Genomic DNA, 15,000 nt, shown 5'->3' on the forward strand with positions numbered 1-15,000 from the left:
AGCCGTGCTGGGACGACACTCTGGTTTTGGAGCGCTGGTGAAATCCGATGCACCACACATCACTGTGTTACGCACTGTGTTCTGCACAGGCATGCGTTGGCAACAAAAACCTTGCCTCCAAAACTGGCAGAAGTATTAAAAATTGTAGTTGAATGTGTGAAGTATGTGCAAAATAGCGCTATGAAGCACCGCATCTTCAAAGAGCTGTGTAAGGAAATGGGCTCTGAATTCAAGGTGCTTCTGTACCATTCTAACGTACGGTGGTTATCCCGGGGAAAGGTTCTGAATCGTGTTTTTGCCATGCGTGTGGAATTAGCCCTGTTTTCGCGAGAGTACCAACATTGTCACGCAGATTGCTTCGAAAATTCTGAGTTCATTCTCATTTCGGCCTACATGGCCGATATTTTCGATGCTCTCAATCATCTCAATCGACAGATGCAGGGCAGTGGGGTCAGCATCATCGAAGCGGAAGAAGAAAAAAAAAGCTACCTTTCTGGAAACAACGAAGAGAGAATGATAACTTCGCAAACTTTCCCCTGCTGGACGACTGTGTCAGTAAGATCGAAGACGTGTCTGGAATTGGAGACATTTCTGTACCTGGGGAGCTGAAGGAAGCAATTGCCATGCACTTAGATGAGCTCGCAAAGTCTCTCGACGGATACTTCCCCACCAGAGAGTCATATCCAGCATGGGTGAGACAGCCGTTCACGTTTAGTGTTGCGACAGCGGATGTCAACGATGAACACCTCGACAAAATCATTGAACTTCAGCAGAGCCAGCTTCAACAGCAACTCTTCAGAACAACAACGCTCTCAACGTTTTGGTGTCACCAAATCGTACCATACCCTCTTATTGCTAAGAAAGCCCTTGAGGTACTCACACGGCTTGTTACAACGTATCTTTGCCAGAAATCCTTTTTCGAGGATGATAGACATGAAAACTGAGAAAAGGAAAATGACTTTGTTGCGAAAATGATATGACAGTGGCACTTGCCAAGGTGAAGCTGTGCATTTCTGAACTTGCATCTGAAAGGCAACAGCAAAAGTCACATTGATTTGCAGGTCATATTCATTGAGTTATGTTTTTGTGTGAAATTCATGTTTTGTTCTTTGAACACAGTGATTTTGTGCGCAAGTGACGCATGGTTCATTTTGTGCACTAATAAAATATATACCTATGTTTTGAAGAAATCACATTTTATTTTTCCAATTACGAAGGGTTCGGTGAATGCACTGATGAAGCTTGCAGGGTTCAGTACCTCCAATAAGGTTAAGAACCACTGTTCTAGATGATCTACCTCCTGAGCCACTGCCCCCTAATGTGGGACAATGGGGAACACAGTTGGGTGTGACACCAGTAACAACACTGTGGCTCAGCAATGAAAATAGCGGCAGTAAATTTAGACGGCACTGAACGTATTTGTTTTAAAACGTATACGTTTTTGCATCGAAATCAGATTGTGGATTGGTCTTTTCATTACTGGCACCGTACTCCCGAATGAGGGACGGGGCCGCACGTCCAGTTTGGAGAAAAGGCGGAAACATACGCACTACAGCGTACATGAGGGTAGGGTGTGAAACAGGGATAAACTTAAAAACTATGAACTATTCCTTTAAATCAACGGGGCTAAACAAGACGGTATAGTTGGTATTATTTTGTCTGAGAATTAAAACCAAAGGAGAAAACAATAAACACGATCACAGCCTAGAAGAACAGACTTGGTAATGAAGGCAATTTTCAACCAAATTAGAAGGAACCAACTCTCCCGTTGCCATTCCCACAAAGTTATGAGCTATGGGGCGCTCTGTGGTCTTGCTTCACAAACAACGTGTTATTTCTGAACAGAAATCAGAGCAGAGTAAAAACGCAGCCCGAACGAGCTGCGGCGTGAGATGGTTTTTACGAGCTGCTGAACGCGTTTCGGATCGGACCACTTGGGGTGAAGCGGGTGGAGGTGAACCCGGCGAGGGATCGACGCCCGGAGGTCACGCTGCGTTTAGCTGCATTTTTTACAGCATTAGAACCACGCTCCACCTGACCGCGCTCTCTCTCTCTCTCTCCCTCTCTCTCTCATCCTTTTCACACACAGATACACACAAACGCATCGACCTTTATGACGTTCCAAGAAACAGCTACACAAGCATGAAATCTGACCCGGACATACTAACCTCACACACACACACACACACACACACACACACACACACAGGCCGAGGGAGAGAGCGAGAGGGAGAGAGAGAGAGAGAGAGAGAGAGAGAGAGAGAGAGAGAGAGAGAGAGAGAGAGAGAGAGAGAGAGACACAAATGCCCCAAACTTTGCACGGATAGTGTGTAGGACCCGGGTCATCACACGACAGGGGTCGGTCACCTCAAAGGCCTGGAAGCTGAGTCCTACGTTGTATCCCTCGGAGACGGTAATCCTCCACACACACTCCTTGGAGGGCCGGTAGTCGTCTGGATAGTTTGGGGACTGGATCTGACCCGAGTCCTTGGTGATGTCGCCTCCGCAGATCGCTACGGAGGAAGAGAAAACAATGGAGTGAGTGTGCGTGTCCTTAACGATACAAAGACCAGAGTTATAATAACCCTATAACCCTGTAAACCACTCTAGTTCTGGTAAATAAAGGTTAGTACAGTATATGATTTTGTAGTGTCAGGGTGTTTGTACTTTTGACTCCCAATGAGCTGGTTGGCCCCTTAGCTGCCTTTGGCTGGTGGTTTTGTGTGTGTGTGTGTGTGTGTGTGTGTGTGTGTGTGTGTGTGTGTGTGTGTGTGTGTGTGTATGTGTGTGTGTATGTGTGTGCGTGGGTGTGTGAGAATGTGTGTGAATGTGTGCGTTGGCAACTTAGAGGCAGTATTAGTAAAATACTGAGCTTTGGTAGTGTGTAGAAATATAAATGCAGTAATTTTTGGAATAATGCTGACACACTATCTTAAAAAAAAACATAGAATCAGTAAACACACGGCGGATTTATTGTAGGAAATCTGTAACACAAAGTAATTGAAATGAACTAAAAGGTAGTATACTTGTGTTTCGGTGCTTACGTATGACTTACTACTCAGTTGCACCTATCTCCCCGTGTTTTTGTTATTTTGCTACTAAGACAGTGAAACGAGCTGGTCCATCCCACCCTCTGTTTCTCAGCAGGTGGCGTACCTTCATAAACAGCTGCGAAGCCTTTCCCCACCCAATTGCTGCTGCTGCGGAACTCGATCCACATTCTGCTCTCAGTGGAGACCAAGACCTCGGGGAGCTTATCCCCACAGAACCTGCCTGTAGTCACACACACACATACACACACACACACGCACGCACACGCACGCACCCACACACACACACACACAAATCATGTGGGTCCATTGTTTTGAGGCACATTCTCAGCTACCGACTGTATATAAAGAGCATTGTCTGCGTGTGTGTGACGGTGTGTGTAGAAAGCAACAAATACATCTTCTTTATCAGCTGTTTTTCCTCCCTTGTGCTGTCACTTTCTCTCATATTCTTCCTCCCCCTCTCTCTCTCTCACACCCCCCCACACACGCACACACACACACACACACACACACACACACACACACACACACACACACACACACACACACACACACACACACACACACACACACACACACATACACACACTCTCTTTCTCTTACACAGCACAGCAGAACATAGCATAGCACAGTGCAGACACCAAAACATCAATAAAGCAAATTGATGTGTCATTTACATAGAAATCTCTATTTTGATACAAAAGCTACACAGACACACACACACACACATACACAGCAGACACACATCAATACACACAAACTCACACATTACACACACATTGGACAATTCCACTAAGAGAAATACCAACCCTCCTCCTCTACATTGGTTGCGTGGGACTCATGGGGTCGTACCTAATAACGGAGCTTTCCTCCAGTAGCCGTCGCGCACCTCAATGTAGTCGTACCAGCAGAGGCTGCTCTTATACAGGTCCATGGTGGTGAAGTTAAGAACAATCTGGGGACGGTGAAAACACCATTGTCTATAGCAGCACCAGAGGGAGGTATGCAAAGCGGTGCGTTACCAGCAGTTTGGTTGTGTGTTTGTATGGACTTTCTAACGCAGATTGAGGCTCAAAGCGCTTTTCAGGCCCACGTTCAAAGGACGGTTGGATGGCAGCCGCTAACCCTAAGCCCTGAGACGAGCACAGGAAAACTCCCAAAAACCCAGAGGGGGAAAAGGGAATAAACCTGGAGCAGAGCCACGTAGGAGGGATCCCCTTCCAAGATGCGGGAAGCAATACTGAGCGCATGTTTTGTGTGTGTGTGTGTGTGTGTGTGTGTGTGTGTGTGTGTGTGTGTGTGTGTATAATCCGGTGTTCCTATGCAAATGTTGAAAGGTTTGACTCTCCACCAACCTTCTCCCCTGGCGTGACGGAGACTCTCCAGACGCAGTGTGTGTACGAGGGGTATCCGTTGGGGTACCCGGGAGACGAGAAATTCCCCATCGAGTCTTGAAGCGTCTCTCCACATGCTGCACACACACACACACACACACACACACACGGACACAGACACAGATACACAATTGCAATGTCAGATACTTCATATTGCATTTGTATTTACATTCATCAGATACATCATTCATCATATGAAAGGTTCCATTATTCTTTTCTATTGATCCTATAAGTTAAAAAAAAAATGCTACAATTAGGAGGAATGCATGTTTATGAAAATTACTTTCAGACTATTTTGTGAAACATCATCCCCTACTCCGTGTCTCAATGTGTGCATAGTTGTTGTATTTGTCTAATTTGTCCATATGGAGACTGTTATAGTGCATTCCTGAAATGAAAACAGCAAAACCCCTCGTATAACCTCACTGAGAGGAAATACATAAATACTCAAAAGCCTCTTTTATAAACTCTTAAATAAACTGGCTCTGCCATATGGGAGGTTGTGTGTATTGCGGTTGTGTATTTTGGTTGTGTGCGTATGTGCGTATTACGTTGCTGATTGTGGCATTTGAGGGCCGGCGACCCTTATTTTATCACATTTAGGTGATTAAAAACATGCGTAGGTCAATATTTTTTCGCAGACAACCAAAAAACCCGCAAAAAAACATCTTAGGTTCAAATAAGCTGGACTCAACATTTCAGGACACAACTGTCTCTTCGACTCCTTCGTCTTAATTTGGGTTTTCATACCATCTTAAATAGGGGGATATCCAAATGTGCCCCTCCTATCCCATCATGCAAGGCTGCTTTCCTCCCACGACGCCCTGGGGCTCCGATCATCTGTTGGTGGATGTGATATTGCTCAAACGCAACCTTATAACGTCGGGGTCCCGTATCTCTCCAGATGGGACGCCGTGGCTTTGGCTCTGGCTCCGTTTTCGTCGGCCTCCGTGAATTAAAACATAATTATAACGTAATAACTTTGTCGGGGAATGTTTGGGCCGAGCAGCGACCCCCGGAGAGGGACCTCCTTGGAAGGAGCGGGGCGGTTGTAGATCATCGAAACCTCGGCTGACTCCGAGTTCTAGGATAATGGGTCTCCGCCTTCCACTGGAGACCGACAGGAATCCAGCACAACACGGGTGTGTGTGGACGGGGGCACGTGCGACGTGACGTGTGGAGGGAGTCCATCGGCCGTTTTGGGGGGGAAAGGGAAGCGAGTTGCTTCAGGTCCCCGGCTTTCGATTTCCCAGCTGAGAATCCAACATACCAAAGACACGGGTACGCAGACAGACAGACAGACAGACGGACAGACAGACAGACTATCGTACACCACACGTCTAATAGGAAGTAGGTCAGTACCTGGACATCTATACAGCTTCCTTGCCTGTGCAATGTCTCCCTTGCTGAGTCGGGTCCTCTGGCCGATGGCCGGCCGGACTCCGTTCTCATCCCTGGACGGAAGGATGGTGTCCAAGAACATCCCCCTGGAGAATATAAAATGTATATAAACATATTCAGGGAGCAACAAAAAAGCAGTTCGGCTAAAACTATAACTGTATGGAAAACATGTCATGAAGAAATGTGATTCAGTGACAGAAATGGGAAGTGTAATCCGTTACAGTTACCCAACTATTGTAGGAAGTATGAATCCAATTTTTTTGGGATGGCATTCGATCATATTTCTTATTTCTACTTTGATCATGGTTTTCAAACGCGAGGCTTTGGGAGCAGGTCTGTCTTTGTTTGAGCTGCCCTCTTTGTGGCCTGGGGGCAAAGTAAAGGCTGTGTCTGTACATTCTGCACTCCCTGCCACATATTTGCTTTCCCTTAATGTTCCTAAAAAAATAAAAGAGCAGGTACCCCCGCGCAAATATTTGTCTCCCTTCCGAGACATCGGAATGTTCTTTGTAATGCTCCATCTTCGAATGAGGACATTACTTCCTACAATCCGTTCTTAAAAGTGTTTGTTTGAAAAAGTACACAGGAAGTGATCAGGTGACGTTATTGAGCTGAGCAATCCAATAGACACATTACATTTCAGTGGTAACGTTCCGAAACCTTAAGTGTGTCTTCTAGATTCAGCCAATCGCTGTGATCATGCAGAACAGATGATGTTTGATCTTTGATCTTTAAAGCAAAACGCCCGGGTGTGTTTACCGTGAGAAGGTGTTCCTGGCGTAGTGCATGATGCTGTCAAAGTCGTACGGCTCCCCAAGAGAGTTGACCTCCCCCGGCTCCATCTTCAGGAAGTTATACTCCTGGCCTGGGAAGCCACCAGAGAACACAACCGCACATGCACACACACGCGCACACGCACGCACGCATACAACACACACACACACACACACACACACACACACACACACACACACACACACACACACACACACACACACACACACACACACACACACACACACACACACACACACACACACACACACACACACACACACAGGGGCAGTTATATATATAGATAGATAGATAGATAGATAGATAGATAGATAGATAGATAGATAGATAGATAGATAGATAGATAGATAGATAGATAGATAGATAGACAGATTGATAGAGTGATAGATAAAGTAGCTCACATCAAAATAAAGCAATAGAATAAAAAAATATAACAAGGAAAATGGCAATATATGGGAAAAATACAAAGATATACAATAATACCTGCCAGTTAACTGTACACATAAAAAAATATGTCAATATACACTAAACCAAATGATAAACAACTAATATATCCTAAAAATAGAAGATAAATAAAATCACCGAAAAAGAAACGGGAGAAATTTGGTCAAATACAATAACTAGTGAAATCAGAAGGATAAACTAAAAGATAAGAAAAAAAATGGTAATGTACATTTGTACAATGAACCAAATAATAAGCATTAAATATAAGCCAAAAGGTTTGACCGAATCACTAAATATTGAGTTATTGAGAAAATGCACTAATGCAGAACACTCTCAAAGGATTATGTGATTATGCCTGCGGTAGACTTCTCTGTCTTAAAAAGATACGATTATCTGTCTGTGGTTCTATCACCGCGGTGAGTCGCCTCGTAAATATCTGAATATTATTCTACGGCATTTCCTGCTGTCATCCAGAGCTGTCAAACCAATTCCTTCTGATAAATTCTAGTGAATTGATATTCATATTATACTCTTCCTTGGCTAATGAATCCTGATGAAGACCGTTGGAGTTTTTTTATTGTTGCTCTTCATCGCTGATGTCCTGAGCCCTTTCTAAAATGCGGCTGCTGCGTCTTTTCCACTTGATTCCACACCTTTGTCAGAGGTATGTGAGATGTGAGGAGAGGTATTATCATGTGGTTGGCGCGAGCGCGTGGGAGGACGAGTGACGAACAGCTGAGATGTGTAGGTGTCTTAACAGCCATTAAAAAGCTTATTCACACTCTGATTCTCCACCGACAGGTCCCCAGGTGCATTGCGGGTAGTGGGATAGTGCCGTGGCTCTCACCTGGTTGGATGTTGTCCCGGATGATGGTCACATGATCGTCGCGGTCGGGTCGCGTGTGCTCATGCCAGAAGCCGATCACATGGCCCAGTTCGTGCACCACGATGCCAAACTTGTCACAGTTCTTTCCTATGGAGATGGCCTGAGGCCCGTTGCCACGGCGACCCACAAAGGAACAGCACCTGAGGGAATTCAGGGTCCGGAATTCAGACTGGCAACCTCACACACACACACACATACACACATTGAAAGACACATCACACACATGCACACACACTTGCACACAAAATCATTCGTATACATACACACACACAAACACACACACACACACAAACACACGCACGCACGCAGGCACGCACGCAGGCACGCACGCACACGCACACACACACACACACACACATAAATATGCTTCTACATGCATATGTCCACACACCCGAAAAAACACACATGGTCACCCCCCCCACACACACTGGGGTAAATGTGTGCACACACACACACACACACGCACACACGCACACACACACCCACACACACACACACACACACACACACAGACACACACACACACACACACACACACACACACACACACACACTCACACAGTGTTTCCAGGATTTCCTGCCCCTCACTACATGCACTGACGGCCTGAAAGCTGTTAACATAAAAGACTCTGATGAAGCTGAAGTTTCATAACTCGCAGCAAGGATGATTTACTATTTCACTACACACACTGCATACACAAATAAACATACACACACACACACACACACACACACACACACACACACACACACACACACACACCCGAGACGCCTGTGCCAGACAACAAATCTGATTAAAGTTATCCAGCTGGCCGACTGTGTGGGGAGCACAGGGAGCCGTTGGATCAGAAACCTTCCTTTCTCGCTCCGATTTCACTGCCATGCAGCTCTGGCAGCGGAATAACCAGCAGAGAGACCCAGTGACAAATGGATGTATACAACCCCCTCTCCCGCTCTCTCCCCCTCTCTCTCTCTCTCTCTCTCTCCCTCTCTCTCTTTGTCTATCTGTCTGTCTTCTCAAGATATTTATACATCAGATTACAGTGTCTAATCTCTAATCCAGCCAACCATCACCGAACATCAGACAACCAGCACCATCAGTCACCGTCCAGGTCTTTATCTTATCTCAGACACTGGTGAGCACACAGGTACAATGAAGTATTCTGTAAAAACACAGCTGTATGTTATGCATTCTGCTAACAGGGCAAAACTATGATGCATAGCAGTGTTGAAAAGTATACCATGAGTGAGGGTTCCCAAACCTTGAAGGTAAGGCCCCCTGAACAGAATAAGCTCTGACTGGGGATCCCTCCCCCCCAAAATAATATAATTGATCTACTTGTAATAAACTGTGGTGAAGTTTGTGTAAAGCACAAAATTAGGCAGCACAAATGTCACATTTAACTTAAACTTTGCTGACATATACAGAACATCCAACAAAATATATAAATATGATATTTACATATATATGGTGAGAAAAAATATTTTAAAAGGCGAAACAATAAAACAATAATAATTTTGCTGCATACCCTCTGCAATTCCTTCACAGACCCCCTTCTGGGGGCCTGCCAAAAGTTACGTAAATCCCATGATAAATGCCCCAACGACAAATGTAGCTGGAAAAATGTGTAACGATATAAATAAGTTAAACCTCGTCATAAAGGACCCGCTGCAGTAGCCTGATATGCAGCGATGCTCGTGAAGTTAAAATCTTGAAAAGAAGCTATCTGAGCGTCTCACATCACCTCGCTGCCAATCAGCAAAGTTTAACGACTGTAAAAACACACCATGACCCCGTTCTGCAGAACAATGCATGTCTTCAGTATATGAACAAATAAACTGCACACAAACGCACATGTGTGTGTGTGTGTGTGTGTGTGTGTGTGTGTGTGTGTGTGTGTGTGTGTGTGTGTGTCTGTGTGTGTGAATGTGTGCCTGTGTTTGCGTGTGTGCGCGTGTGTGTGTGTGTGTGCATGTGATGTGTGTGTGTGTGTGTGTTTGTGTGTGTATGTGTATGTGTGAGTGTGTGTGTGTGTGTGCACGCGTGTGCGTGTCTGTGTCTGTGTACACACACAGAGCACAGTGTGGTGTGATGGGGAAGCAGGAGCAGGACAGGAAGGAAAGTGGAGCCATTGTTGAGTGACCGTGTCGTCTCTCACTGTGACCAGGTCACTATCAAACCTTCTGTACACACACGTGTCGGCACACACGCATAGACACACAGAGACAACCATGCACACGGACATCTCTCTCTCTCACACACACACACACACACACACATACAGACATATGCCCAAACGGCCATACAGGTACGAACACTGCTCCTGCACTCACACTCTTCCCTTGGTTAAATGGTTGAAACTCGGGGAGATCGTCACTGTTTTACCTCCTAGATTTCCGCTTCTATATTTTTCCACATTTTCAAGTATAAATGTTGTTTTGTACTGTAGTTGCTCCGCCTTTAATGTCCTATGATTTTATGTTGTGTATTCCGTTTTTCAGTTGTATTCGTTGTCTTGCTGTTTGCTTGGACCGGTCTCCAGGATTCTGAATCTCAATGAGATTAACAAGTAAAATAAAGGTGAAATAATGTTGTATGCCCAGCATGCTGACAGCACAGGTAGAAAAAATAATAATAATAAAATACAAATACATAAATAGATAAAATAAAGTTAAAATAAATCAATAATAAATATGCAAGTATCACCCTGAAATGTAATTGTATTATAATTATTATTATTAGTTGTAGTATTATTTGTATTTTTTTCTGCAAATATGGCCTTTAATTCTGAAGGAATACATCTGTATGTATTTACGATCTAAGCATGAATGACATGATGCATGTTGTGTTTATTTGTTCAACCAAAGGCATTAAATAATTAAAGTTTAAAGCTAGTTAAATAACCCCCCCACCCCGTGTAAGTAGTAAGTACACTATTTCAATTTGAATTGAAACCCACAGTCGAAACACACACACACACACACACACACACACAAACACATAAACACATCAAAATACAATCAAAGTGCAAATGCACATGGACGCATCTTCACATGAAAATACACTCCCACAAACCCACGCACACACACACACACACACACACACACACACACACAAATAAGTCTCCCGTCTCACCCGCATGGTCTGTAGGTGAACACGATGTAGCTTTCCTCATCTGTCTTCTCAATGAACGTCACGCAGGTCTGCTTCTCCCAGTGCCGCATGGCCTGCTTGAACATGGCCCTCTGACTGCCTGAAGGACACACACACATGCACACACACACACACACACACACACAAACATTGTCACGGTGGTTTGGTTGCTGCATGGAATCGCCAGCATTCCGGCGGAGCAGCTCACCAGTGAAGTTGCCTCCGATCACATACGGGATGACTCCCCCAGGCCAGATCCTCTCGGCCCGCGAGGTGGCCGCCCGGGGAAAGCGGCTTTTCAAAACATTTCCGCTCTTTTCGCCTTTCCCGACGGGACTCTTGGGGCCGGCGGCTCCCTTGCTGAAGTTCTTGGGCAGGTAATCTGAAAGGAGACGACAAACTGTCAAGTCAAAGCTTTTCTTCTTTTTTTTTTTTACCAAACTCTTGCGCGGACTTCACTTAATGTCGCTTAATGTCAATGTATTCGCCATCGTGACATTTGCCGCTGCTGAATTTGGCTGCGATATTATGTGATGAGTCACTTAATCAGACCTTTGAGTGTTTTCTCTTTACACTGGAATATGAGCAAACTCAAATAGAGAGAAGAAGCTCAGGCGACGCAATATAATTGTATTTCTCCTTGTGTGAACCCGAACCAGCTGAGCCGCTGAAGGGGAAAAGCTTCACCGAACTTCCAAAGCGTCATCTGATGGCGCCGTACAACGGGAAAACTTTCACAGTCATCGAGGGTGTGAGGAAACCCAGGCACAGCGAGGTATTTGGAAGTGGACCGCCGGAGCGGCGGCGGGCCGTGGTGCGTCGAGTGTCCGTACCGAAGCCGAATCGACGTATTCTTTCCAGCAGCAGGTACAACGAGCTTCTCTTCTTGGCAATTTCGTGTTCTTCCAGGCCACCTGAAGCACAAGCGCACGCACACGCGCACACACACGCGCGCGCACACACACACACACACACACACACACACACACAAAGGCACTAGTCAAAGTAAGACAAGTGAGGAAGTACTTCTGACACCCACTCTCTGAGGTAATCCAGAGGTCGACGCCTCGGGACAGGATTCGAGGGAAAACATGGTTGAGAGAGAGAGAGAGAGAGAGCATTTCATCGTGATGGCGTGATGCAAAAACAAATAATTGACTGCCTTACGGGAGGCCCCGGTTGATACTGATAATGAGTGCTCATATTATAAACCTCTTCCCACCAATCACCAGTTCCCATAATCCGTAACCTCCTTCCAGCGGAATGGGGTAAGATTTTCCCCCCAGATTAATGACATCCAGCGCCAGTCGAGATATGATTCTTCATCCTGTTGTGTGCTGTGGCTGTGCTGTGGCCGTGCTGCGGCGTCCGTTCGTTTTACTTCTGGCAAACCTCCGCACTGCCACTATGATTAACACGTTGATGTGAGAGTTTATGTTTTTGATGGCTTCAGCTTTGAAAGTTTGCCAGTTGGGAACGCCACGCTCTCTGGTAAAACAACACACATTTCACAGGACAGGAAAGGACCAGACGGCACATACAGCGGAGTGATGTCACACTCCTCAGCTTTCCTCAGCTCTCTCTGTTCTCCGCTTACCTTTCCTTGTTTAAATATATAATTTATGAAAATATTTATGAAATTGGAATTTTATTCCCTTTTAACCGTATTTGAGTCACATTCGCCACTATTTCTTTATCTGCAAAGTTGGGAATTGGCACAAAGTATAACATGACACTTACTGTAACCCCTCTGTTTGAAACGTCTCTCACTGCTCTTCTGAAACCCCGGCCGTGTGTGTGTGTGTGTGTGTGTGTGTGTCTGTGTGTGTGTGCACGCGTGTGTGTGCGTGTGTGCGTGTGTGTGTGTGTGTGTGTGTGTGTGTGTGTGTGTGTGTCTGTGTGTCTGTGTGTGTGTGTGTGTGTGTGTGTATCAGTGGCATTGAGAAGGGAACGGTCAGGATTTGGGCGCAGAGCCACTCACCAGTGGTGTGTCCCCGTTGGGAGTGTGTGTGTGTGTGCGTGCGCTGCGTCAGGTCTATTGTCCTGTCGATCTGGAACATGCGGAGATCCTCGTCGTCCAAAGCGATGTCTCCCCAGAAAACAGCTGGAAAAAAACCAAACCAAAATCATGATAGTCAGGGTCATTAGCAACAAGGCATCTAAATCATTGATACAGTGGGGTTACATTTGGGCGTTAGGTTAGCGTTTGGGGTTAGAGGGTTAGGTTTAGGGTTATATTTTATCGATTTTGTAGGACATTTCATAGGGTTTCCACTTTGTCTCTTCCGTTTAAAATTCCACGGTCATCCAGGCTCTGGGTGACGGTGACACTGGGAGTGTGGGATGTTTCCCCAGGGGAAGGCATTAAGGAAGATCAGCCAAGGTTGCACACAAATCACCCTGGTCTCATTGTTTTGGAGACACGTTCTCACCTACCTACTGTATATATACAGCATTGTGTGTGTGTGTGTGTGTGTGTGTGTGTGTGTGTGTGTGTGTGTGTGTGTGTGTGTGTGTGTGTGTGTGCGTGCGTGTGTGTGTGTGTGTGTGCGTGTGTGTGTGTATGTATGTGTGTGTGTGTGTGTGCACGTGTGCGTTTGTGCGTGTTTGTCTGAGCATGTGTGCGTGGAAGGCATCTAATATAAACAACACAAATGTTCCGTATCAGCATCATTTCCCACCCTCTTTCTATCCCCCGCCAGCAACTCTTCTTTGTCCCAGACTCCATTGCCTCCATTGACTGGTTCTCCCTTTTCCCAATAATCTTTCACCATCCCTCTCTCAATACCCTCTTGCAAACCACACAAACCTCTCAATCACTCTCCTCCCCCCTCCAAACATGTTCATTTTCATCGGAAAGAGGACATGACATATTCACTTTGCTAGTGATTGTCCCTCAAATATGTATTGTGTAAACACCAATAGTCATCGCCAAAATACGTCAGACATTAGATATATATTATATCATCATATCAAAAATATTTGATCTTTGATTTCCCAGTCATACTACCAAATCCGGTCCTGCTTCAAAATGCGTCATTCCTGCTTGAAAAGACCTTCGGTTCCTCATGACTACTGTACACTGGCATTGTGTGTATGTACCTTAGAATCTCCATGTTTTCCGATAGTCTCGTTCCTTCCGACCTCCAACAAAGACAAACTTGGCAATAACCCGTCACAAAATGATTTTCTTGGTGAGTTTATGGTCCTATAGGGACCGAAGACATTGGCCGGTGCATTAACAATGGCACGGGGGAAACCTGTCATTGAGCTAATCAGCATCGCCGTGAGGGGAAATCAGGCGGCGAGGCATTGTGCTCCGCGTTGCGCTGTACTGTTGTTGCGATGCAGAGCGTTGCACAGCGGCAGCAGATGGTTTACACATCATAGCATTATCAGATAGAGACAGGGAGTGGCACTGGATGGTATATACATTAGACCGATGTGATCTTGAAGACTCAATTACACAGAAAAGCTATATGATCTTTCACATTAGGTTACAGGTCAATTCCATCGAAGGCAGGTGAATGGGCCGAAAGGTTAACGTGAGGTTTGATTGTAAGATTCATGGTAAAATTATCTATAAAAGAGGTCAGCAAAGTGCCAGGGCCAGAACTGGCAAAATCGTACTAAACCTAAACCTACTAAAGGAAGAAAGAAAGAACAAATGAAAGCAAGAAAGAAAGAAAGAAAGAAAGAAAGAAAGAAAGAAAGAAAGAAGGAAAGAGAAAAGAAAAGCGAGGGGAGAACAGAAGAAGTGTCAGGGGGAGGAAGACATCATAGTGACAGTGAGGGTTGGCCCATCGATTACGGGGGTCCTGCTAATCCATAGAGATGCCATAAATAGCCCAAAGTCAAGGCGGGTGAAGAGCC

At 45.4% G+C, this 15,000-nt stretch overlaps 1 protein-coding gene across 1 annotated transcript in view; it reads right to left on the minus strand.

The window, feature by feature from the left end:
* The window catches only part of tll1 (tolloid-like 1), a 42,518-nt gene that overhangs the window by 17,068 nt on the left and 10,450 nt on the right, over window positions 1-15,000 (minus strand). The window contains exons 2-12 of the mRNA XM_079999085.1: window positions 13,109-13,231; window positions 11,961-12,041; window positions 11,336-11,509; window positions 11,110-11,227; window positions 7,935-8,113; window positions 6,608-6,713; window positions 5,810-5,934; window positions 4,409-4,524; window positions 3,906-4,008; window positions 3,157-3,273; window positions 2,368-2,513 (exon numbers count right to left, since the gene is read on the minus strand). Of these exons, the coding sequence (XP_079855211.1) occupies window positions 2,368-2,513; window positions 3,157-3,273; window positions 3,906-4,008; window positions 4,409-4,524; window positions 5,810-5,934; window positions 6,608-6,713; window positions 7,935-8,113; window positions 11,110-11,227; window positions 11,336-11,509; window positions 11,961-12,041; window positions 13,109-13,231 (1,388 nt within the window). The remainder of the gene's footprint in view (window positions 1-2,367; window positions 2,514-3,156; window positions 3,274-3,905; window positions 4,009-4,408; window positions 4,525-5,809; window positions 5,935-6,607; window positions 6,714-7,934; window positions 8,114-11,109; window positions 11,228-11,335; window positions 11,510-11,960; window positions 12,042-13,108; window positions 13,232-15,000) is intronic.

Source organism: Zeus faber (assembly GCF_960531495.2).
Source record: "Zeus faber genome assembly, chromosome: 4".
Lineage (NCBI taxonomy): Eukaryota > Metazoa > Chordata > Actinopteri > Zeiformes > Zeidae > Zeus > Zeus faber.